This window comes from Callorhinus ursinus, unplaced genomic scaffold (assembly GCF_003265705.2).
Source record: "Callorhinus ursinus isolate GAN/ISIS: 27379988/994484 unplaced genomic scaffold, GSC_fseal_2.0 scaffold35, whole genome shotgun sequence".
Lineage (NCBI taxonomy): Eukaryota > Metazoa > Chordata > Mammalia > Carnivora > Otariidae > Callorhinus > Callorhinus ursinus.
The window spans coordinates 370,827-394,755 of NW_027397097.1; the positions used below are offsets into that span (position 1 = coordinate 370,827).

The 23,929-nt window shown below is 37.3% G+C and overlaps 3 protein-coding genes and 1 pseudogene across 3 annotated transcripts; 2 read left to right on the forward strand and 2 right to left on the reverse strand.

The window, feature by feature from the left end:
• Positions 1-1,389: 1,389 nt before the first annotated feature.
• LOC112806294 (olfactory receptor 52P1-like) lies at positions 1,390-2,343 on the forward strand. The gene is given in 1 exon segment (XM_025848591.2): positions 1,390-2,343. A coding segment is annotated over 1 exon segment (954 nt).
• A 1,915-nt stretch (positions 2,344-4,258) lies between these two features.
• Positions 4,259-5,165, reverse strand: LOC141370437 (ferritin heavy chain pseudogene; annotated as a pseudogene).
• A 3,158-nt stretch (positions 5,166-8,323) lies between these two features.
• Positions 8,324-9,238, reverse strand: LOC112840889 (olfactory receptor 52A5-like). Its single transcript, XM_025894485.1, has one exon. The coding sequence runs from the start codon at positions 9,236-9,238 to the stop codon at positions 8,324-8,326; it is 915 nt and encodes a 304-aa protein (XP_025750270.1).
• An 11,152-nt stretch (positions 9,239-20,390) lies between these two features.
• LOC112840888 (olfactory receptor 51V1-like) lies at positions 20,391-21,335 on the forward strand. The gene has a single exon (XM_025894484.1). It carries the CDS (start codon positions 20,391-20,393, stop codon positions 21,333-21,335), a length of 945 nt encoding a protein of 314 aa, XP_025750269.1.
• Positions 21,336-23,929: the final 2,594 nt, after the last annotated feature.

Here is a 23,929-nt window from a genome sequence, read left to right on the forward strand (position 1 = left end):
CTCACCAACATCTGTCATTTCCTGACTTGTTAATTTTAGCCATTCTGACTGGTGTGGGGTGGCATCTCATGGAGGTTTTGATTTGGATTTCCCTGCTGCCCAGTGATGTTGAGCACTTTTCTCATGTGTCTATTGGCCATTTTGGATGTCTTCTTTGCAGAAATGTCTGTTCATGTCTTCTGCCCATTTCTTGATTGGATTATTCGTTCTTTGGGTATTGAGTTTGGTAAGTTCTGTATAGATTTTGGATACTAGCCCTTTATCGGATATGTCATTTGCAAATATCTTCTCCCATGCTGTCAGTTGTGTTTTGGTTTTGTTGACTCTTTCCTTTGCTGTGCAAAAGCTTTTTGTCTTGATGAAGTCCCAATAGTTCATTTTTGCCCATGCTTCCCTTACCTTTGGTAATGTTTCTAGGAAGAAGTAGCTGTGGCTGAGGTCGCAGAGGTTGCTGCCTGTATTCTCCCCAAGGATTTTGATGGATTCCTCTCTCACATTTAGATCTTTCATCCGTTTTGAGTCTATTTTTGTGTGTGGTGTAAGAAAATGGCCCAGTTTTATTCTTCTGCATGTGGCTGTCCAATTTTCCCAACACCATTTGTTGAAGAGACTCTCTTTTTTCCATTGGACGTTCTTTCCTGCTTTGTCGAAGATTAGTTGACCATAGAATTGAGGGTCCATTTCTGGGCTCTCCTGTTCCATTGATCTATGTGTCTGTTTTTGTGCCAGTACCATACTGTCTTGATGACGACAGCTTTGTAATATATTTTTAAATGTTCACAAGAATTTTGGTTATATTTAAGCTGCTTGGATTTCTTATTCTGCATTCCTGACTATTTAATTAAGTTGTCTGTAGACCTCCATGTTGTTAAAATTACAATTGCCTTTTGCATAACCTGCAAGTTATTGTATATATGCATGCATGCCCCTGTGTGTTTGTGTATGCCTGCATGTATTTCCACACTTGATTGAAAATTCCCTGAGAGGAGTGGCCTTTGCCTTTCTTAAGACAAATTTGATGTCTATATCACACAACTCAGAAAACTCCTAGGCACAAAGAAGCAGAAATTTTATCACTACCTGTATACTTAGTAGATAATAAAAATGAAAGAGTAGACTAGAATAAAATTGAACAGAGAAGAGAAAATTTAAAAACAACTTGAGTCAATCTTTTTATTTGCAAATGAAGATCCTGGGGTTTATAATGGTGAAGTGATTGACCCAACAGCTTACAGAAGCTTCAGAGAAGAGTCAGCCCTTTAGACAGGCTATTTCAGTATGCCTAGAATCTTCATATACTGAATCAGTCATTCTGTCAACCTGATTTTTGCCCATAGGAGACTAGCCTGTCAACTTTTTATCCAAACTTGCAAACTTTCCAGTTTTAATATGGCAGACAATGTTACACATCGCTACGTCTCATCTTTTTTCCTGGTTGGTATTCCTGGTTTGCAAGCTTTTCACTGCTGGATTGGCATCCCTGTCTTCCTCCTGTTTGCCCTGGCCCTGCTGGGGAACAGCATAATCATCATCACCATCAAACTAGAACCAAGCCTCCACTAGCCTATATAGTTCTTCCTTTGTATGCTGGCAGTGAATGACATTGCTCTTGCCTCTTCCACAGCCCCCAAGATGCTTGGTATCTTCTGGTTGGATGCACATTGGATTGACTTTGATGTCTGCCTAATACAGTTATATTTCATTCACACGTTCTGCATAGCTGAGTCAGCCCTCTTGGTTGCCATGGCCTTTGACCGCTGTGTAGCTATTTGCATCCCTCTGCGTTATACAACCATCCTGACAACACCAGGGCTCATTAAAATGGGTCTGACTGGTATGATCCAAGCTATCTTTATGGTTTTGCCAGGTCCACTTCTTATTAAAAAGCTACCATATTACACTAAATATGTCATCAATCATGCCTACTGTGAGCACATGGCTGTGGTGAAGTTGGCCAGTGCCAACACACATATTAACAGAGCATATGGAATCTCTGTGGCCCTTTCAGTGATGGTGTTCGACCTAGGGCTCATAGCTACATCCTATATCAAAATCCTCCAGGCAGTCTTCCGGTTGTCTTCCCAGAATGCCCGTTCTAAAGCGCTGGGCACCTGTGCTGCCCATGTCCGCACTATACTTGTCTCCTACACACCTGCACTGTTTAGTTTCCTAACTCACCGCATTGGCAAGAAGGTACCTCCAAGCATTCATATAATTTTTGCAAGTTTGTATCTTTTGGTGCCTCCCACAGTCAATCCCCTGGTGTATGGTGTCAAGACCAAGCAGATTCGTGACCGAGTGGTTAGTCTCTTCTTCCCAAACAAGAAGATTTCTGGAAACTAAAATATGTAGATACAAGCCCATATTGGCAGAATCTGTTTTATGGTACATTAACAATATTTGCAGCTTTGTCCCCAACATGCTATTTCTCAATTCAGTTATATCTCTCAGCAGGAATATGTGATTTTGTACATTTTTCTCCCCATTTTAATTTTTCAATATTTCATTTTCTTTCTCTTAGAAATAAGCTTCATGGGAAGCTTTCAATAAATATTTGCAATAGTTGTTATTTATTTATTATTGACATTATTTTATATTCTATATTTATGGATAATATTTTATAATATTCACAAATGTGAAATAACTAGGCTAATTATTGTAATAATTTTAAGATTCTCAGTACATTGGACAATGTAATTTATAAAAACAATTTTTTCCAATTCACACTGTTACATACACTGATTAAAAATTCCTGAGTAAAAGCCATTATTTTCAAGTTTCATTTTACTTATTGTAATAGTTATAAGAATTACTTAGCCCTCAATAATGATCACTGTGGGTTTGGCTGTTTCCTAATTCCTTCACCTATATTTACTCCCTTAGTCCACAAAACTATACTGTGATACAGATGGTATTATTATTGTCATTGTACCAAGTAGGAAACTGAGGCACAGAAAGCTTAAGTAAATTGCATAAAGGTAACTCACCTAGCACATGGCAATGTGGAAGTGAGCCTAGGGACTCTGGCTTCCAAAATATATGCTCCTTATAATGCAATATTGTCCACCAATATGCTTACACCTACTCGCTTTACAAATATGGGAGCTTATTCCTCTGAACACTTTATTTTTTTTTATTCCCCTACATCTTCTCTTCTTTTAGATATTGTGGTAGATTTCTTAAGTTTCCTTAGAACTCCCTGTAAGTGATAAATCTATTTTGATATTTTGACAAGACCCCAAGCAATAATTGCTTCTGTTTTACTAGAGAAATCTCCAACCAGTACAGCCAGGTAACATTATAACTATGCTTTCCAGACTTAAGTAAAAAAATCCACCAGCCATCCCAGATAATGTAAACAAAAAATTAAATATAATATAGTTAAAAATGTGTAGATGATGGGGAGCCTCAATGGCTCCATTGGTTAAGCATTGGAACTCTTGATCTCAGCTCAGGTCTTGATCTCAGGGTTGTGAGTTCAAGCCCAGTGTTGGAGCCTACTTTTAAAAAATTGTGTAGATGATTATTGAACACCAATAACAACATCAAGCTTGAGAAAAATTCTAATTGAAAAATATTGGGGGAGATGCCAAGAAAAAGCTGATCTGAGCCTTGAAGAGTAATGATAATATTACCAGGTAAGAAGGTAAGGGTTTCCAAGTATAGGTAACACCTCAATGGAAGTGAATAGACATAGTAAGAAAAATAAAAATGCACCCAGAACACAGTGATGTCATAAAAGCAAAAGAAGAAGAAAGCTTCAAGGAAAAACATACAATTAGAAAAGCAGTTGGTACATCCAATTAGAGAAGATCTGGTGTGTGGCATTATGAAGGTCATTGGTCGCCTTGGGAAACAAAGGACAGTGCAATGGTAATGGTGAAAGGTCTGTACAATCTTGAGTACAGTGGATGACATTGATTTTAGGTAATAAATCTAGTCCAAACCCTGAACTTACTAATTTAATGGCTACATTATATTTTGTACTTATAAAGCCTACCACTGTTCTTGATCAATCACACAGAATATGAGTATGTCAAACCCATGGGACAAACCATCTCACACAGACCAAATCCAGCTTGCTGCCTCTTTCCGTAAATAAAGTTTTATGAATCACCACATCCATTAATTTATGTATTGTCTGTGGCAACTTAGCCATACACTGACAAGGCTGAATAATTAGGACAGAGATCACATGACCAAAAAAGCTTAAACTACTTACTGTCTGTCCTTTTTGGGGGGTGTGAGGGGTACCAAATTACTTTATTTGAAGGAATGGTACAAATGAAAAAAGTTAAGTAGATGTTTTGGTACAACTTATAGAAAAGGTAAAGGTAACCCCAACACGCATGCACTGCCTTGGTGACCAGGGAAGTCACCCTTGTGGCTATGGGAAAACAGCCTAAGGCTTAGCTCTATCGCTGTTTCCCAAGGTGTGCTTGTCAAAGAGATACTCTGCCATGCCAGATTGGGAGCCCCCACCTTGCACAGGTTGGTTAGTGGTCACCCACTTCTTTGATGGATTTCACCTGCTCATCCAGGTAACGAGTCTCAGTGAAGTCACACAAATGTGGGTCGTTTTTATCAGTGGCCAGTTTGTGCAGTTCCAGTAGTGACTGATCCACGCTCTTTTCCAAATGTAATGCACACTCCATTATATTCAGCCCGTTCTCCCAATCATCACAGTCTGGTTTCTTGATATTCTTAAGGAAGATTCGGCCACCTCGTTGGTTCTGCAGCTCCATCAGTTTCTCATCATGTTCCCTCTCCTCATGAGATTGGTGAAGAAAATATTTAGCAAAGTTCTTCAAAGCCGCATCATCGCGGTCAAAGTAGTAACACATGGACAGGTAGACTTAGGAGGCGTAGAGCTCCAGGTTGGTCAGGTTGATGGCGGCCTCCGAGTCCTGGTGGTAGTTCCCGCGCACCTGCGAGGGGGACGTGGTGGTCCTGGTGGCGGCTGAGGAGAGGCGGCGGTGGTCGGCGGCTGCACGGCGCTGGAACAGGCGGCAGGAGCCTTGGAGCTGTTGTGAGGAGATGGTGGAGGGCTGGCTCTGAGTGGCCGGCCGGGCTGGGGGACAAGCGCCAGTCCTGTCCAAGCAGTGTTGAAGCAGGAAACCGCGGTGACTTGGTGGAGCCTGGGGCCTCTGTCTGTCCTTCAACATAAAAAGCTTGCTGGTATATAATTTAGAACAACAGTTAATTGAATTATAATGTCTTATACTCCTGTACAGTTGTCTTTACTGACCTGCCCTTAAGCTTTAAGCCTTCTATTAAATTTTCCATGAGAACCATTTATAAAAGCCACAGAAACATTTACAGCTAAACTCTTGAAAAGATTTAGGTCTACTTTATCACTCAGTATTTCCTACATACACATTCATGTGTGAAATTTATTTTACAGTTTAGTTCTAAGAACATCCAAAAATTTCAATGGCCAAAATGGACATCTATAATACAGAAATGAAGTGTCTCCTTTGAAGAATTAATAGTTTTTCTTTAAACTAATAGCTATAGTTATGACAATTTACTTTAAAATTCATTACACTTGGATATCAGATTTCAGCTCAAAGTAAATATGTAAACCACTAATGGGAATATATTCAATATTCAAATCAGTTAATGTTATCCTTTGCATTAACAGGCTAAAGAAGAAAAATCATATTATCATATCAATTGATGCAGTAAAAGCATTGGCAAAATCCAACACCTGTTTGTGGGGCAGAGGGGGAGGGGAACTCTCAGCAAACTAGAAAGAAAGGGTAACTCTTCAAGTTGGTAAAGAACATTTTCAAAAAACTTTCTAACATCATACTTAATGATGAGGATCTGGATGTTCTTCCTCTAATATCAGGAACAGGGAAAATATGCCACCGCTCAATATTCCCATTCAGCATCATACTGCCAGTCTTAGCTAGAACAATAATGCAATACAAAAATATAAAAGGTATACAGATTTAGAAAGAAGGAATAAAATCATTTGTCCACAGATAAACAGGTGAAGTACGTGCAGTTTTTAGGTAGATCAAATTCTTTTGTATGATACTGTGATGGCGAGTGCATGATATTATACACCTTTAAAAGATAAGAACTTTACAGCACAGAATGGACCTTACTATATGTAAATTAAAATAATTATTTAGAAAACTGGAGGATTCCAAGAGGGAATGCAGATTATAAAAAAATGAATCTACCTATATGCTAAATAAATGAAATAGCTTCACTGCGGGGATTGTGGGAAAAGATACTGACTTAAGTAACTTTGGAAATGAGTGGCGTGTAGGCATAAAAGCAAAAGGGACTGTCCATAAATGCTTTACTCTAATTGATAAAGTTGTTTCCTACAGGATCAAGGATAAACAACTCTGATATAGCCTTAGAAGCATACTAGCAATTAACAAGTAAATGGGTGACAGATAGTTGAAGCCAGATTTTTCACTGTTGGAGTGGGACTTTACCAATAAGCAAAGGGAAGTAGTTAGAAAGATCCTTGTGGTAATAAATTAATGTTGCAGATATTAGTAAGAACTCTAATTTAATTTAGATACAAGTGTTTACATATAGAAATATTTACAGATATGTGTATATACATCGGTTAGCATACACACAAAGCTCCTTGCTCTGTCAGCTGGGAGAACTTAGAGAAAGATACTCACGTACCCACAAGCATACTTGTGGCGCAGTTCCTGGTTTCTAATGCTATTCATCAATAAAAAGAACAAAACTTCCCAGAGAAATGGTAATTCTAGGATTGAGGCAGAAAATCCCCAAGACGAACCTGCAGCATCTTTTAGTGCCATAAACCAAAAAGTGCTACACACACAAGCACACACACAATGAGGGGTAAGCCAAAATGGAACAAAATCCAAACAAAAGAGTACCCAGTGGTCAAATTGGAACAACTTGAGGAATAAAATGAAATAACTTTGGATTATAACTCAGATTATAACAAAAATACCCGTAAGTCCATAATGATGTAAATAATGATTGAACAAATTAATAAGTAGGGAGACTAAATCATTTGCCTTGTAAAATAATTCTAAATAATTCACTAAGTTATGTATCTATTCCGTCCTCAAGGAGAAGGAACATAAAGCCCTACTCCTTAAGTGTGGGCTACATATAGTGATTATCCTTTCATAAGTTCACTATGAAATGGGAATTAAAATGGAGAAATCTGACAACCACTATCTCAGACAAGAAATTAAGGTCAATATGCACAATGCATAAATTATGTTGATAATATGTACCTTTGATATGTGATTGACATGGGACTTTAACATCTATGATTTTCCTCCCCAAAGCACATAATTCCAATCTGATCATTACAATAACATCAGATAAATTCCAATGGAAGGGAGTCCTCTGAAATCCCTATGAAATACATTCCTATGAAGAGGTATGTTTTCAAGGTCATTAGAAACAAGGAAAGTCTCAGAAATATAGCCAAGAGCAGCTTACAGAGACCTGACAACTTAATGCAATGTGGCATCCAGGTTGGGATCTTGGGAGGGAAAAAAAGGAAGTAAGGTAAAAATTAAGAAACTTGAATAAAATATGGACTTTAGTAAATCATAGTGTATTAATATTGATTCACTAACTATAACACATATATTAATGCAAGATGACAATGATAAGGAATACTAGGTAGGGGGTCTATAGGAACTCTCAATACCTACATATTCAAATTTTTGTAAATCCAAATCATTTGGATTTTAAAAATGTATTAATTTGCATTCCAATACAAAATTAAACATCCGAACTTTCTTAGTGCTCATATGAATGTAAGTCAAAAAATAACTTAAGACTTGAATGGTGATGATAATTAAAATGATGGAGATGATGAAGTGGAGGAGAAAGATTACTGAAATCAAAATTGGAAGACAAAAAAGTAGTTAGTTCATGATCATAAGGAATATCAACTTGAGAATGAATTTATTGTTTTTAAAGAATCCCATGAACTTAATATTTTTAATCAGAGGCTAACCGCTTAAATTCACTTGTGTTTTTAGGAACTTCCTCACTGAAAGATTAAAGAAAAATCTTCATTGACTAAGCCAGAAACAAGTTTTCATGTTTTCTGCCTTTTATATCACCTACTGATAAGTTGATTCTGTATCCATAAAAGTTAAAATTGTTTAAATAGGAATCAGATCCTGTCTCCAAAGTAAAATCTAGAACTGTATATTTCAGCAGCACGAATGAGCTGGAGAAAGCACAAAATCTGACTCCAAAATAGTATTTCTCAAAGTGAAATTTTATTATTTGAAAAAAGTTAAATGAGAAATCAAGAAGGATCTTTAGAGTAGAAAGTCTTGGACACTCAATATCGAATCTGTTTGGTCTTCACCCTATACACAATAGGTTTGAGCAAAGAAGGGACAAGCAGATAAAGGTTGGACAGAAGAATAGGAATGTAGGGTGGAATATGGAACCCAAACCTGTGTGTAAAGAAGGAGAAGAAACCCAGAAGATAAAACTCGAGGAAGACACAAATATGGGCAATGCAGGTGTTGAAGGCTTCGAGCCTAGCGTCCTTCTGTGGCAGATTGAAGACAGTTAGAAATATTTGGATGTAGAAGAGTGTGATGAAGATTGTGTCAAATCCAAGTATAGTGAAAGCCACAAACAGGCCATAGATCTTGTTGATTCGAATGTCTTCTGCTGCCAACCTCACGATGACCATGTGCTCACAGTATGAACGGGAGACCACAGTGGTCCGGTAGTATTTCAGCCGACATTTGATGAGGATAAGACATGGAGCTACAAGGAGGGCTGCTCTGAGCGTCACTCCAACCCCAATCTGAGTGAGAAGTTGGTGTGTAAAGACAGTTGCATGTCTCAGGGGATCACAGTTGGCCCCATAGCGGTCCAGGGCCATGGCCAGCAGAATTCCTGATTCAATGGACTGGAAGGTGTGGATAAGCCACATCTGAAAGAGACAGGCATCAAAGTATATTTTTGGCAGATGAAACCAGAATATTCCTAGCATTTTTGGTAGGATGCAGGTACTAAGAGCAATGTCTGTTGCTCCAAGCATTGCCAGGAAGAGATACATGGGCTCATGGAGGCTGCGTTCAGATTTGATGATGACCAGGAGCAGGGAATTTCCAAATAGAGCAATGATGTACATGGCACAGAAAGGAATTCCAATCCAGAACTGCAAAGACTCCAAGCCGGGGATCCCAATCAGTGTTAGTACTGGGGGCATGAAGACTGTGCCCCTGAGCTTGAACATTTTAGCTTAGAGCTGTCTGATTAATGCTTCAAATTTTGTATTGGGTTTCTCTCTTTTTTATATTTGTTTTCATCTAGATTTATTGAAATTTCTAGAAACAGAAATTGAATGTGTTTTTAAAGGGCATTTTATCAAGCGTATGTATTCACTGATAATATAAGTCTAAGAATGCATATACAGGCTCCCAAAATTCTTTGTCTCTGTCTCTGTCTCTGTCTCTCTCTCTCTCCAGGAAGGCAGACAAATACACAGGACAATTCAATATGCAAAACAGACCCACCTGATATTGTATGTGCATTTGTGTGCATTTATCAGTTAAAAAACATTAGTTTGGATTTATAATAGGTTCAGGAATTTAAGATGTTCATGCATCACTTTTGTTTTTACCCAAGAGGAATTCATAGGCAGTCATTTAGTCTGCAGTCAATGCAAAGAGGGAAAAAAAGGATCGTTCACCATTCTGAGCAGTACTCTATACCACGGGAAAATAGGAAGTTACAAAGTAGTGACCTTGACTTTAAAGACAGTAATCTATTTGTGAAGATGCATTGTTATAATAAAAAGTTAAATGTCTCTGTGCTTAGTAAAGAAAAACTTAATATTATTAATATGTAATTCGTTGTTGACTTGATGCATATATGCAATGTAATTCCAATCAAAATCCCAGCAGGTTATTTTGTGTATATGCACAAACTGTTCTTCAGTTAATATGGAAAGGCCAAAGACCCAGAATAGCAACAGACACTGAAGATGAACAGAGTTGGAACAATGACACTACTATACTCTAGAACTTAACAGTGCAGTGATCAAAACAGTGTGGTAATGCAGAATAGACAAACTTGTCAGTGGAACGGAACTGAGAGACCACAAATAGACGCACACATATATGCAGTTAACTGATCTTTGACACAGGAACAAAAGCAATTTAATGGAGAAAGAATAGCCTTTTCAACTAATGGTGCAGGAACAACGCACATCCACATGCAAAAATAAATGGATGTAGACAACAGACCTTACACATTTCATAGAAATTAACTCAGAACCAATCATAGTACTTCTAGACTGAAAATACGAAACTCTACAAATTCTAAAAGAGAGAATAGGATAAAACCTAAGAGACCTTGGCTCTGACAGTAACCTTTTAGTTAAGATTAAAAGTATGATCCATGAAAAAAGAAACTGATAAGTTGACCTTCATTAAAACTGGAAACCATCTGTTCTGTGAAAGACATAGTTAAGAAAATGAAAAGACAAAGCAGAGACAGGGAAAAAAATATTTACAAAGTACATATTTGATAAAAGGACTTTTACTTCAAAATATATAAAGAACTCTTAAAACAACAATAAGAAAATGACCAAATTAAAAATGGGCAAAAATCTGAAAAGAAACCACACTGAAGAGGATATGTAGATGACAAATGAGCACATAAAAAATGCTCCACATCTTAGGTCACTAGGGAGTTTCAAAATGAAACAACAGTGCAATACTACCAACACCTTATTAAAATAGCTAAAATTCAAGACTTTGATATAATAAATGCTGGTGAGGAAGTGGAGCAACAAGAACTCTCATTCATTAATGGTGAAGATGTAAAATGGCACAGCTACTTTGGAAGACAGTGTACAAAGCTAAGCATAGGCTTATCATGAAGTCCAATAATTATGATCCTAAGTATTATCCAAATGATTGTAAACTTATATAAGCACAAAGCTTGTACATGAATATTAATAGCACCTTTATTTACAATTGCCAAAACTTGGAAGCAACCAGTATCTCTATCTTATATAAAGAAGCTGTGATACACCCACATGATGAAGTATGCAGTGATATAAAGAAATGAATTCTCAAGTTCCAAAAGAAATGGAGGAACTTTAAGTCCATGTTGCTAGTGAATGAGGTTGCCCTGAGAAAGCTACCTACGTGTGATTCCTACTACATAATATTCTGGAAAAGTGAAACTATAGAGACAATAACAAGATCAATATTCACCAGGGTTTCAGGGAGAAAAGAGAGGGGTGAGTAGGTAGAGCTCAGATTTTTAAGGTAGAAGAATATTCTATACGATACAATAATAATGGATATAAGGCATTATGCATTTGTCTAAACCCAAAGAAATGTACAACACAGGGGCACCTGGGTGGCTCAGTTGGTTAAAAGTTTGCCTTCAGCTCAGGTCATGATCCCAGGGTCCTGGGATTGAGCCCTGCATCGGGGGTCCCTGCTCAGTGGGGAGTCTGCTTCTCCCTCGGCCTTTCCCCCTGCTTGTACTCTCTCTGTCAAATAAATAAATAAAATCTTTAAAAAAAATAACAATGTTGTTGATCTTTAACATAAATATCAAACACTAGCTTTATTTTTCTCATTTATAGTGACAAATGTTGGTAGAAATGGCTCGTAGTCACTTTCTGGTTCTTTGAGCCCTTGCTCTTGTAAAGCTAATTCTACTCCAAAAAGCTGCAGACAGGATGAAGGTACAAGAGGCTATCTCCACAAATTGTCCCTTTGTTAGTTTAATTTCAACACATACAAAATACCAAGGCTAAATGCCTTCTCCTTTGAAAGGACATGAATTGTGCATGCATATAAAATTTAGGGGGTTTCCACCAAGATAATCTCTGTATTGAAGGATCAATTAATTGAAAACTCCACTTCTCTGATGTTCTAACCAGTTGCTTCAGTGATCCCTGGGTAATCTGGGACTCATATAAATCGGAAATCACTGATATACAGCCTTTCCATTAGTTTAACTCTCAGATATGCCCAGAATTCATGGTCTTGAATCTTGTTTGACTCTTTCGATTGATCTAATTATTCTGTACCTGGCACTTGCTATTCTTCTCACATGCCCTTACCTCTCTGAGCACATCTACTCTGTTACTATCCCATCTCTCTCTCTCTCTCTCTCTCTCTCTCTCTCTCTCTCACACACACACACACACACACACACGCACACACACAGAGACACTTTAAAAAATTGTTCAGGCAGGTCCATTTCAGTTATTGGTAATATGTATAGATCATTCTCTCTTTCCAGTGTGGGAAGGAAAATATTTAGTCTCCATGGAAACTGTCTTCCCATCTGCCCCATCTCCAGTTTTTCATGCTTGCTGATCACTTTCTTTGCTATTCTCTTTTAGCTCTAAGAGAGACAAATCTCATCTGTGACCACATCATGCTAGACTCAGAACCACCTGAAGGAACCTTTATTCTGAGGATGACTTAATATCTAAGGGAAAGCTAGTTTCTACTCAGATGAGAATTTATTGGATCCTAATATCAAAGGATCTTACATATACTTAAAAAAGACTCAAACCCCTAGCATTCCTTATATGATTTATTATAAGAACCTTTGGTTTTGGCCTCTCTGCTACCTTTTGTACTATTAATTCATTAGCAGGTAAACATCTATGAAGTCAGTTTAAATTTTTACAAAATAGTTTAGAGAGTTAGATGTATAAAATGAATGCTTTTAAGACCCCGAGTAGCCAAGGAATGTTGAAGCGGAAAAGAAAAGTTGGTGGCATCACAATTTCGGACTTCAAGCTCGATTACAAAGCTGTCATCATCAAGACAGTATGGTACTGGCACAAAAACAGACACATAGATCAATGGAACAGAATCGAGAGCCCAGAAATGGACCCTCAACTCTATGGTCAACTAATCTTCGACAAAGAATGTCCAATGGAAAAAAGAGAGCCTTTTCAACACATGGTGCTGGGAAAATTGGACAGCCACATGCAGAAGAAGGAAACTGGACCATTTCCTTACACCACACACAAAAATAGACTCCAAATGGTTGAAAGACCTCGATGTGAGACATGAGTCCATCAAAATCCTAAAGGAGAACACAAGCAGCAACCTCTTCGACCTCAGCTGCAGCAACTTCTTCCTAGAAACATTGCCAATGCAAGGGAAGCAAGGGCAAAAATGAACTATTGGGACTTCATCAAGATAAAAAGCTTTCGCACAGCGAAAGAAACAGTCAACAAAACCAAAAGACAACTGACAGAATGGGAGATATTTGCAAATGACATATCAGTAAATGGGATAGTATCCAATCTATAAAGAACTTCTCAAACTCAACACCCAAAGAACAAATGATCCAATCAAGAAATGGGCAGAAGACCTGAACAGACATTTCTGCAAAGAAGACATCCAAATGGCCAACAGACACATGAAAAAGTGCTCAACATCACTGGGCATCAGGAAAATCCAAATCAAAACCTCAATGAGATACCCCCTCACACCCGTCAGAATGGCTAAAATTAACAAGTCAGGAGATGACAGATGTTGGCGAGGATGCAGAGAAAGGGGAACCCTCCTACGCTGTTGGTGAGAATGCAAGCTGGTGCAGCCACTCTGGAAAACAGTATGGAGGTTCCTCAAAAAGTTGAAAATAGAGCTACCATATGACCCAGCAATTGCACTACTGGGTATTTACCCCAATGATACTAATGTAGGGATCCGAAGGAGTACGTGCATCCTGATGTTTATAGCAGTAATGTCCTTTTGATGGCTGCATAATATTCCATTATATATATATATACCACATCTTCTTTATCCAATCATCTGTGGATGGACATCTTGGCTCTTTCCACAGTTTGGCTATTGTGAACATTGTAAGAGTGCTGTATGGTGACAGATGGGGTGGTAGTTATACTCCTGGTGAGCATAGCATACTGTATAGAGAAGTTGAATCACTATGTTGTACAGCTGAAACTAATGTAACAGTGTGTGTCAATTATACACAAATAAAAAATTTTGAAAAAATGAGTCTTCTGATGTGCATGTTCTTGACTGAGGTTAGACAAGGTGTTACTCATCCTTCTTGTTTCAGCTTTTATGCTCTTAAAATTAATTGTCCTTTTCCTGGTGTATTTAGTGCCATGCTTTAAGCATTTTTGTGCTTTGGGTGGTAATTTTATCTTATTGTGAAATCTTGCCATTTGCAATGACATGGATGGAACTGGAGGGTATTATGCTGAGTGAAATAAATCAATCAGAGAAAGACATGTATCATGTGACCTCACTGATATGAGGAATTCTTAATCTCAGGAAACAAACTGAGGGTTGCTGGAGTGGTGGGGGTGGGAGAGATGGGGTGACTGGGTGATAGACATTGGGGAGGGTATGTGCTATGGTGAGCTCTGTGAATTGTGCAAGACTGTTGAATCACAGATCTGTACCTCTGAAGCAAATAATACATTATATGTTAAAAAAGAAGAAGAAGAAGATAGCAGGAGGGGAAGAATGAAGGGGAGTAAGTCAGAAGGGGAGAGGAACCATGAGAGACGATGGACTCTGAAAAACAAACTGTGGGTTCTAGAGGGGAGGGAGGTGGGGGGATGGGTTAGCCTGGTGATGGGTATTTAAGAGGGCACGTTCTGCATGGAGCACTGGGTGTTATATGCAAACAATGAATCATGGAACACTACATCAAAAACTAATGATATAATGTGTGGTGATTAATATAACATAATTAAAAAAAAGAAAAAGAAAAGGTAAGATTTCTACAAGCCTTATTCACAACCTTATTGAGTATAACAGCATCTTGCATTTAATAGCATTTAACAGAAACACTATCATGTTATATAGGTTCACTTGCCAATGTTGCTGTGAAACAAGCCAGGCTCATCAGCATTGAAAACCTGCTCATGCACAAAACCCTTTAGCAGATTTAGCAGATATTGAAAGTTTCTGTTGCTTCCTGATCTGTTGACTCTGCCCTGCCTGAAGTCTCACATTTTTCATGCCACATTGCCTTTTTTAAAAATTTTTTTATTATTTTTTTATTTATTTTTAAATCATGGCTTAAAGAAGCGTATCTCGTACGCACACATATTTTCTCTATAAGGTACGTCAACAGTCTTTTTGCACTTTAGGAACATTGGACAAAACTTCAGCACTATGCTTGGAGGTCATTTCAAAGAGTAAAATTACCACCCAAAGCACAAAAATGCTTAAAGCATGGCACTAAATACACCAGGAAAAGGACAATTAATTTTAAGAGCATAAAAGCTGAAACAAGAAGGATGGGTAACACCTTGTCTGACCTCAGTCGAGAACATGCACATCAGAAGACTCATTTTTTCAAAATTTTTATTTGCGTATAATTGACACACACTGTTACATTAGTTTCAGCTGTACAGCATAGTGATTCAACTTCTCTATATATCATGCTATGCTCACCAGGAGTATAACAACACCCCATCTGTCACCATACAGCACTATTACAATATCATTGACTGTATTCCCTATGTTGTGTCTTTTATTCCCATGACTTATTCATTCCATTACTGGAGGTCTGCATCTCCCACTCCCCTTCACCCAGTCTGTACATCCCATACCCTCCTCCCCTTGGCAACCATCAGTTTGTTCTCTGTATTTATAGCACAATACCTTTTAGGTCCATCCATATCGCAAAGGGCAAAAACAACGATAACAAAATATCTTATCCTTTTTTTTTTTTGAAGATTTTATTTATTTGTTTATTTGAGAAAGAGAGAGGGAGCAAGTGGGGGAGGAACCAAGGGAGAGGGACAAGCAGACTTCACACTGAGTGTAGAGCCTTTGGTCTCACCACCCCAAGACCATCACCTGAGCCAAATTCAAAAGTGAGACACCCAACCAACTGAGCCATCCAGGTGTCCCAAAACTTCAACCTTTTTTATGGTCACATCATATTCCTCTGTGTGTATGTGTGTGTGCGCGCGCGCGCGTGTGCACGCACACGCACACACGCACACACATCTTCCTTATCCATTTCTCTATCAATGAGTACTTAGGATGTCTCTATGTCTTGGCTATTAATAAACTTTGGGGTGTATATATCTTTTCAAATTAGTGTTTTTCTTTAGAAGACTCACTTTTTTCTACTCTTTGCATGTCCAAAAAATAATTGAATATTAATTTTGGGGTTACAAATAAATTTTATCAAGGAAGTGAATTTGCAAATATGGAATCTGTGAAAATGAGGATCGACTGTGCTTTCAATTCTGATTAAGAAAATAAAAAAAAAGTTTTTCCAGTGTTTTCTCTTTAGTGGTATCTACAACTTCTACCTTCAACAGTGAGAAAACTGGCTTCCACTAATTTTAATATATTTATTTTTTTATCACTATCATTGTATATGAGCAATCTCTTTTTGACATCCTGAACACTCTCCTATGCAGACTCTCATTCAACCCCATGCATCGTCCCTCACTCCACTTGGGTTCCATACTCCATGACCTGTCTATCTCCAGTCCTTCTACACTATTTTCTCTTTCTTCTTCTCCTGGCATTCCAATTTCTTTTAAATTTTCCCACAGTTCTTGAATATTCTGTTCTCTGTTAAAAATCATTTGTGTGTGTTTTATGCTAAGTGAATAAGTCAGTCAGAGAAAGCCAAATACTGTATGATTTCACTCGTATGTGGAATGTTAAGAAACAAAAGATCATAGGGGAAAAAGAGAGAAGCAAACCAAGAAACAGACTCTTATCTACAGAGAACAAACTGATGGTCACCAGAGGGGAGGTGGGTAGGGGGATGGGTGAAACAGGTGATGGAGATAAAGGAGGGCACTTGCTGTCATGAGCACTGAGTGATGCATGGAATTGTTGAATCTCTGTATTGTACACCTGAAATTAACATTACACTGAACTAACTGGAATTTAAATTGAAACTTAAAAAATTACTTTTCTTTTTGTATTTGATTTTGGAAAGTTCTATTGACATATATGATTCACTGATTCATTACTTAGCATTGCCAGTCTACTGATGTGATCATCAAAGTTATTCTTTATTTCTATTACTGTGTTTTTTATTTCTAGCATTTCATTTTGATTTTTTCATAGAATTTCCATCTCCTTGCTTACATTATCCATCTGTTCTTGTATATTGTATACTTTTTCTATTGGTGCCCTTACCATATTAATCATAGTAATTTTCAATTCCTTGTCTATGAATGTGACTCAGATCTGAGTCTTGTTCTGATGTTTACTTTGTCTCTTCAGCTTGTATCTTGATTTCTTTTTAGCAGGAATTTAGCAATAAACTTTTGTTGAAGGATGGACAAAATACATCAATAATAGGTACTAAAATGCATAACCATTCAGTGTGTGGTTTTATATTAAACTAGTTACAAGTTGGAATGTTTAACATTTGCTGGGGTCATATGTGCTGAGGTTTTCAAATTCTTCTATTTTTTTTTTTTGTCTCTACTGTTGTCTTTAGGTTTCCTAAGAATGCCTTAAATAGAGTGTACACTGCAGGTTTTCAGCTGTAAACCACTGTTGATATACTAGGCCCTGTTGATACTTTGGTAAGGAGTTGGAGAGGGAAAACCTTCTTTAAACTTATGGTAAATCTGTCTTTTGGTGGGCCTGAGCTTTTAGGCTGAGATATTCACTGGTGTTAATTTGCTTCTCCCTCCCTTTTGGGTGAGATAGGAAGACTATAGAGAGTTGGGGCTGGGTAATTCCCCTTTTCCCTTCTGCCTGAGCTGGCACTGGCAAAGTCTCTTTCATAGAGATTAATAGGCTTTTCTTTTTTTTCTTTTTCTTTTTTAAAGATTTTATTTATTTATTCATGAGAGAGAGAGAGAAGCAGAGGGAGACGCAGGCTTCCCCACTGAGCAGGGAGCCTGATGTGGGACTCGATCCCAGGAGCCTGGGATCATGACCTGAGCCAAAGGCAGACGCTTAACCATCTGAGCCACCCAGGCGCCCAGTAATAGGCTTTTCTTATGGACACCACACTAGATGTGTTTCAAAATGGCTAATTTCACCCTCTACCTGCTACAGACATAAGATGACTTTTTCTTCTTGGCTTTTCACTCTAAGAACTTTGTGTGTTTCTTAGAGGTAAGTTCATAGAAGTACACCGCCACATTATTAGAGTCTGCAGAACCCTCTCCTTCTCGTGTTAACCCATACTGAGCACCCTGAATTTTATCAACAATGCTGATTAAGTATTTTATTTTATTTAAGCATTTGTAGTTCTCTCAGCCTCTTTTGTCATTCTCTTTATTTGCCTTTCTTTTTGCATTTCTGGATCCTGGTTTGCCTCTATAACTTCAGTTCTCTGATGGGTTCAAGAGAAGAATGATTTTCAGTTTGTTTAGTTTTTATTGTTGTTGTAAAAATGGGAGTGATAACTTCCAAGGCATTTACATGTCAGAATGCAAAGCAGAAGCCTAACAATTTGATTTTGAAATAAAAAAATTATAATGCCATTATAATTGCACCCCAAAAATCAAATATTTGGCATTAAATTTAAAAAAGAATGTTCAAAATGCTAGAATGAAAACTACATTATAGTAATGGGAAGATCAAAGAATAGACAGATTTAAATATATTCCATTTTCATGGATTGGAAGACGTGCTAATTTTCCCCAGTTTTATTTTTTGGTTCAACACAATCTCAATCAATATCTTAGCAGGTTTTATGCACATATTTACAAATGTATCCCAATATTTATATGTATGGACAAAGGAACGATGGTAGCCAAAACAAATTTGGAGGACCTTGCTGGATTTTAAGACTTTTCTTATAAAGCCACAATAATCAAGGTAGGGTGGTGTGGTGAAAGAAGAAAGACACAGATTAATACCAGAATAGAGAGGTCAGAAACACCACATAAATCTATTCAAATGATTTTTGGCAAAAGTTCAAAGACAAACCAATTGAGAAAGTGTAGTCTTTTTCAAAATGGAAGTGCTGGAAGATAAAAATAAACTCAACGCCATTTATAAAAATTAATTCAAAATGGATTATAGAACCAAAGGTAAAATGTAACACTTCTAGGAGAAAACATGAGGAAGACTTGTGATCCTGGATTTGACACTGAGTTTGTAGATATAACATAGCATATACCTTCAAAGAAAAAAATATATATATATTGGAGTCTGTCAACATTAAAAAAATTATTTTGCAAAAGTCACTGTTAAGAGAAATAAAGGACAATTCACAACCTGAAAATAACTATTTGCAAACCAAGTACCTGTTAAGGGTTTTGTAATTTAAATGTGTAAAGAACTCTCCAAATTCAATAAGAAGAAAAGAACTTCATCACAAAAGGGAAAATTATTTGAACAAGCACTTCACCAAGACCTGTATATATAACAAATAAGCATGTGAAAAGATGCAAAAAAAACATAAGGGAAGTACAAATTAAAACCACAATGATATATCACTACACATGTATTAATATAGCAAAACAAAAGAAAACAAACAAAAAAAAAATCTGACCATACAAAGTATCAGCCTAGATGTGGAGGAACTGTAATTCTCATACACTGCTGGTTCGAATGTCAAATGGTAACTTGCTTTGGAAGACATGTTGGCAAGTATTTTAGAAAGTCAAATAAATATATACCATATGGTTTAGCTATTCTCTTTCTATTACCTGAGATGGAGTATTGGTTTGGTACTTTACAGTTTAAAATGTCATTTAGGTTATATAAAAAGATATAAGAGATACAAACACTCTGAGGGTCAGAAAAAGGAGAAATCTCATACAGAATAATAAGATACAGAAAAATAAAGAAAAATATAATGAAGTACAACTTAAAAGGGTAAATGATTTAGAGAGGGGCTAAACAATGTGGAATGTGCAAAAAATAAAGTTCTGATTCCTCTCAGTTTGTTAGGATTCTCTTGATTAAATTGTAATGTTCTGCAAAGTTAGATTATTTTATTCAGTCCATTTCCCCTGGGGTCTTACAGCCCCTTGGGAATAGTGAAAGAAACAGTTGTGGTACCCAAGAGAAAAATGCATTTCACATTTTACTGAGGATAATAACAGCTGTGGCAACAGTACACACAGATCACACATTATCTTCCTTGAAGAATGAACAGACTCCCAGAAGTCCAGCCCCAAATCCAAATCCCATGGACCCGTTAACATCATTGTTTCTGCATAAAACCCCCTAGTCTCTTGGCATACCTAGTCACCAGCCCTTAAAAATCTCTGTCTAGACAATGGATTTTTGCTTTAAAGAATACAGAAGCAGGTCTCTGTTTTCCTGGAGTTTATGACACTTAAGGAAACTGTATTATATTTTAATTTATTTTCTTCCCCAAAGCAGAGAAACATTACTAGAAATTAGGGGATCATAAACTGATCTAATTTGTGACATCTCTCTAGAAATATTTTCAGTCATCTACTAATGTCTCTCATCTCTATCTTGAACGTCAGTAGTTCCAGATTTATTCTCACTGGTTTTCCTGGCCTTGAAGTTCACTATGTCTGGATCTCCATCCCTTTCTCCACCATCTATGCTATGGTCTTCCTGGGAAACTGTATGGTGCTGCATGTGATCCGGACTGAGCCAAGCCTACACCAGCCCATGTTCTACTTTCTTGCCATGCTGGCCCTCACTGACTTATGCATGGGGCTCTCCACTATTTACACGGTGCTGGGGGTCCTATGGGGGATCATTCATGAGATCAGCCTGGATTCTTGCATTGCCCAGTCCTACTTCATCCATGGTCTGTCCTTCACGGAGTCCTCTGTCCTCCTTGCTATGGCTTTTGACCGCTACATTGCCATTTGCAACCCACTACGCTACTCTTCCATCCTAACTAATGACAAAATCATGAAAATTGGGGTGGCAATCTTATGTAGGAGTTCTTTACTCATACCTCCAGTCATCATTCGCCTAAAGTTCTTAAATTATTGCCGCCCCCACATCCTTTCTCACTCTTTCTGCCTGCACCAAGACTTAATTAGAATGGCCTGTTCAGACATCCGCTTCAACAGTATTTATGGTCTAGCCCTGGTAATCAGCAACCTATTGTGGGATGCAGTGCTCATACTTATCTCCTATATCATGATCTTGCATGCAGTCTTAGCTATTGCATCACGGGATGAGAGAATCAAGTCCTTGCAGACCTGTGTATCTCACATCTGTGCTGTTTCAGTTTTCTATATCCCAATCATTGGCCTGACTATGGTGCACCGCTTTGGAAAACACCTCTCACCATTGGTTCATGTCCTCATGGGCAACATCTATATCCTTTTCCCACCTTTGATGAACCCCATTATTTACAGTATCAAGACCCAACAAATACGAAGGAGAGTCCAGAGATTGTTTTATCTGAAAAGAATGTAAGTCTTGAGATCAAGTGTGAATGTATTTAAAAGTCAACAAGTGGAGCTTAAAAGGGTAAGAGAGTCAGTAAGTAATTATAAATATATTAAATGATTTTTTTTGTATGTTTTCCATGTTACTCCCTCTCTGTTTTTCCCCACAACCATAAGTCAGTGAAACTGATATGGGTTATATTGTGATCAACTTTATAAATCAGAAAATACATATCTAATGGGCTGAGAATCATATTAATCTATAAGGCACATTCATTATTAAAATGTAAATCTTACTATGTCCAGTTGAGAGAAGGTAGTTTGGGATCCACTCATTACAGAAAAGATAAATTTTACTGATTAAAGTCCTTTAAGTAATTATTAAAGTGTCACCAATGATCTTAGTCCATTTCCACTACCTTAGGCAGTATTCTTATTTATTCAGCCATTCTCCCTGCTAACCACTTTAGCCACATGGTCATGTAATGGCGTAAATATCATAAAGAGATTGGGCTATTTGGATCTTTTAAAAAAGTAGTGAGACAAACAACAAAATCCAAACTTGATACTAAATTACTCACCAGCCAAGTAATCTTTCCCTACTCCCTTCCTATGAGCAGTAATTGAACTAAAGATACTGACAAACAGTAATTGCCAGGGTAGAATGAAACAGACTTTTGTAATTAGTTTGTTTATCCAAATAATACAAATAGCAACTACCATTTGAAAACCATTTGGGGAGCGCCTGGGTGGCTCAGTCATTAAGCGTCTGCCTTCGTCTCAGGTCATGATCGCAGGGTCCTGGGATTGAACCCCACTTCGGCTTCCTGCTCAGCAGGAAGCCTGTTTCTCCCTCTCCCAACCCCCCTACTTGTGTTCCCTCTCTCGCTATTTCTCTCTCTCTCTCTGTCAAATAAATAAATAAGTAATCTTAAAAAAAAGAAAGAAAACCATTTGGAAATGTTTCCTATGAGTCCACATTTCATTTAAATTTCCTGCCCCAGTTTAAAAACAACAACAACAACAAGAGAGAGAAAATATAAAATGTTACTATGGCCAAGTAATATAAATGTTTCTTTTTAAAAAAATAATTTTTTTAGAGAGAGAGAGCAGGGGAGGGGCAGACAGGGAGGGAGAGAGAGACTCTCAAGCAGGCTCCACATACAGCGAGGGGCCCAACACGAGGCTGGAGATCATGACCTGAGCTGAAATCAAGAGTCAGATGCTTAACCAAATGAGCCAACCAGGTACTCCTCAATGTGTTTCTAATTTATCTCTCCATCAAGACTCTATGGTAGGTATTATTTTTGTTACATATATGGATAGTTCAAAACACATGAAAGTTAAATGATAAATCAAAGTTTGAGGAGGTAGTAAGTGATGGAATTTGGATATATTCTTTGCTTTAGTTTCAAATCACATGACATTTCTTTCTTATTTTCCTTCTGTACTTTTTAATGTGAAGTTTAATAAATGGTTATGCAACCATCATAAAAATATCTCATGAATAAAAACAGATCACTAAAGTAAGTCATGGATGGTAGCATAGTGTACATATTGAGACTCTGTTGGTATGTGAGTTTCCTCAAAATATTATTGCTACAATTATATTTATGTAATCTATGTAATATAATTAAGGCAAGTTTTTTTGAGGTATACTTACAAACAGTAATTTGCTCTGTTTAGATGTGTGTGTGTAGTTTGATGAGCTCTGAAAAACATTTATAGTCATGTAGTCACCACGATAATCAAGATATGGAATATTTCTATCACTCCCAAAAGTGCCCTTTTACCTCTTTGTGGCCAGTCTTCTCCCACAACCCCAGGTTCTAGAAGTCACTAAACCGATCTCTCATTCAGTTTTCCCTTTAAGAGCAGGTCATGTAAATAAAATTATAAACAGTGTAATCTTTATATCTAGATTCCTTCTCTTGCAATAATGCTCTTGAGATACATTCTTGTTGTTGCCTATATGCACAGTTTATTTTTATGGTTGAATCTTATTCCACGTTATCACATAGAGTAAACTGTGTGTTCATTTATCAATTGATGGACATTTTAGTGTTTTACAGTTTTGATTTTGAATAAAGCTGCTATAAGCATACATACTATATGATTGTAAAAGTGTTTTCCCCAAACCCATAGAGTTTACCTTTGATGTTTATATCTTTACTTTTAATAATACAACAATCATCACAGTGACTGTAATCATTATCATCATCATCATAAAAATAATATTTAGTTTATATTTACCAGATGCCTATTTTATGCCAGGAACCATGGAAACACTACCATGACAGTGATTCTTGCTATTAATCTTCAGAGCAAATCTACAGGGTAAATCATAATCATTCAGTTTTGCAGATGAGCAAATTGAATAAAGGCATTTAAATTACTGACAAATAACAGTGGGGTGGTACAGCTTCACACCACTTTCACCTCTGTTACTATGGTTTCATTTTGCCTTGCCTTATATCTGATAGTTCAGCTTGTTTTTGTTGGTGATCCTGTTCATGATGTGAGTTCAGAATTTTAAGTTGTGTATTGATGTAAATATAGGTTTTCAAATGCATTACCAGTGGAACAAATTATTTAATAGGTTGTTCTTCTCTCAGCCAGCAT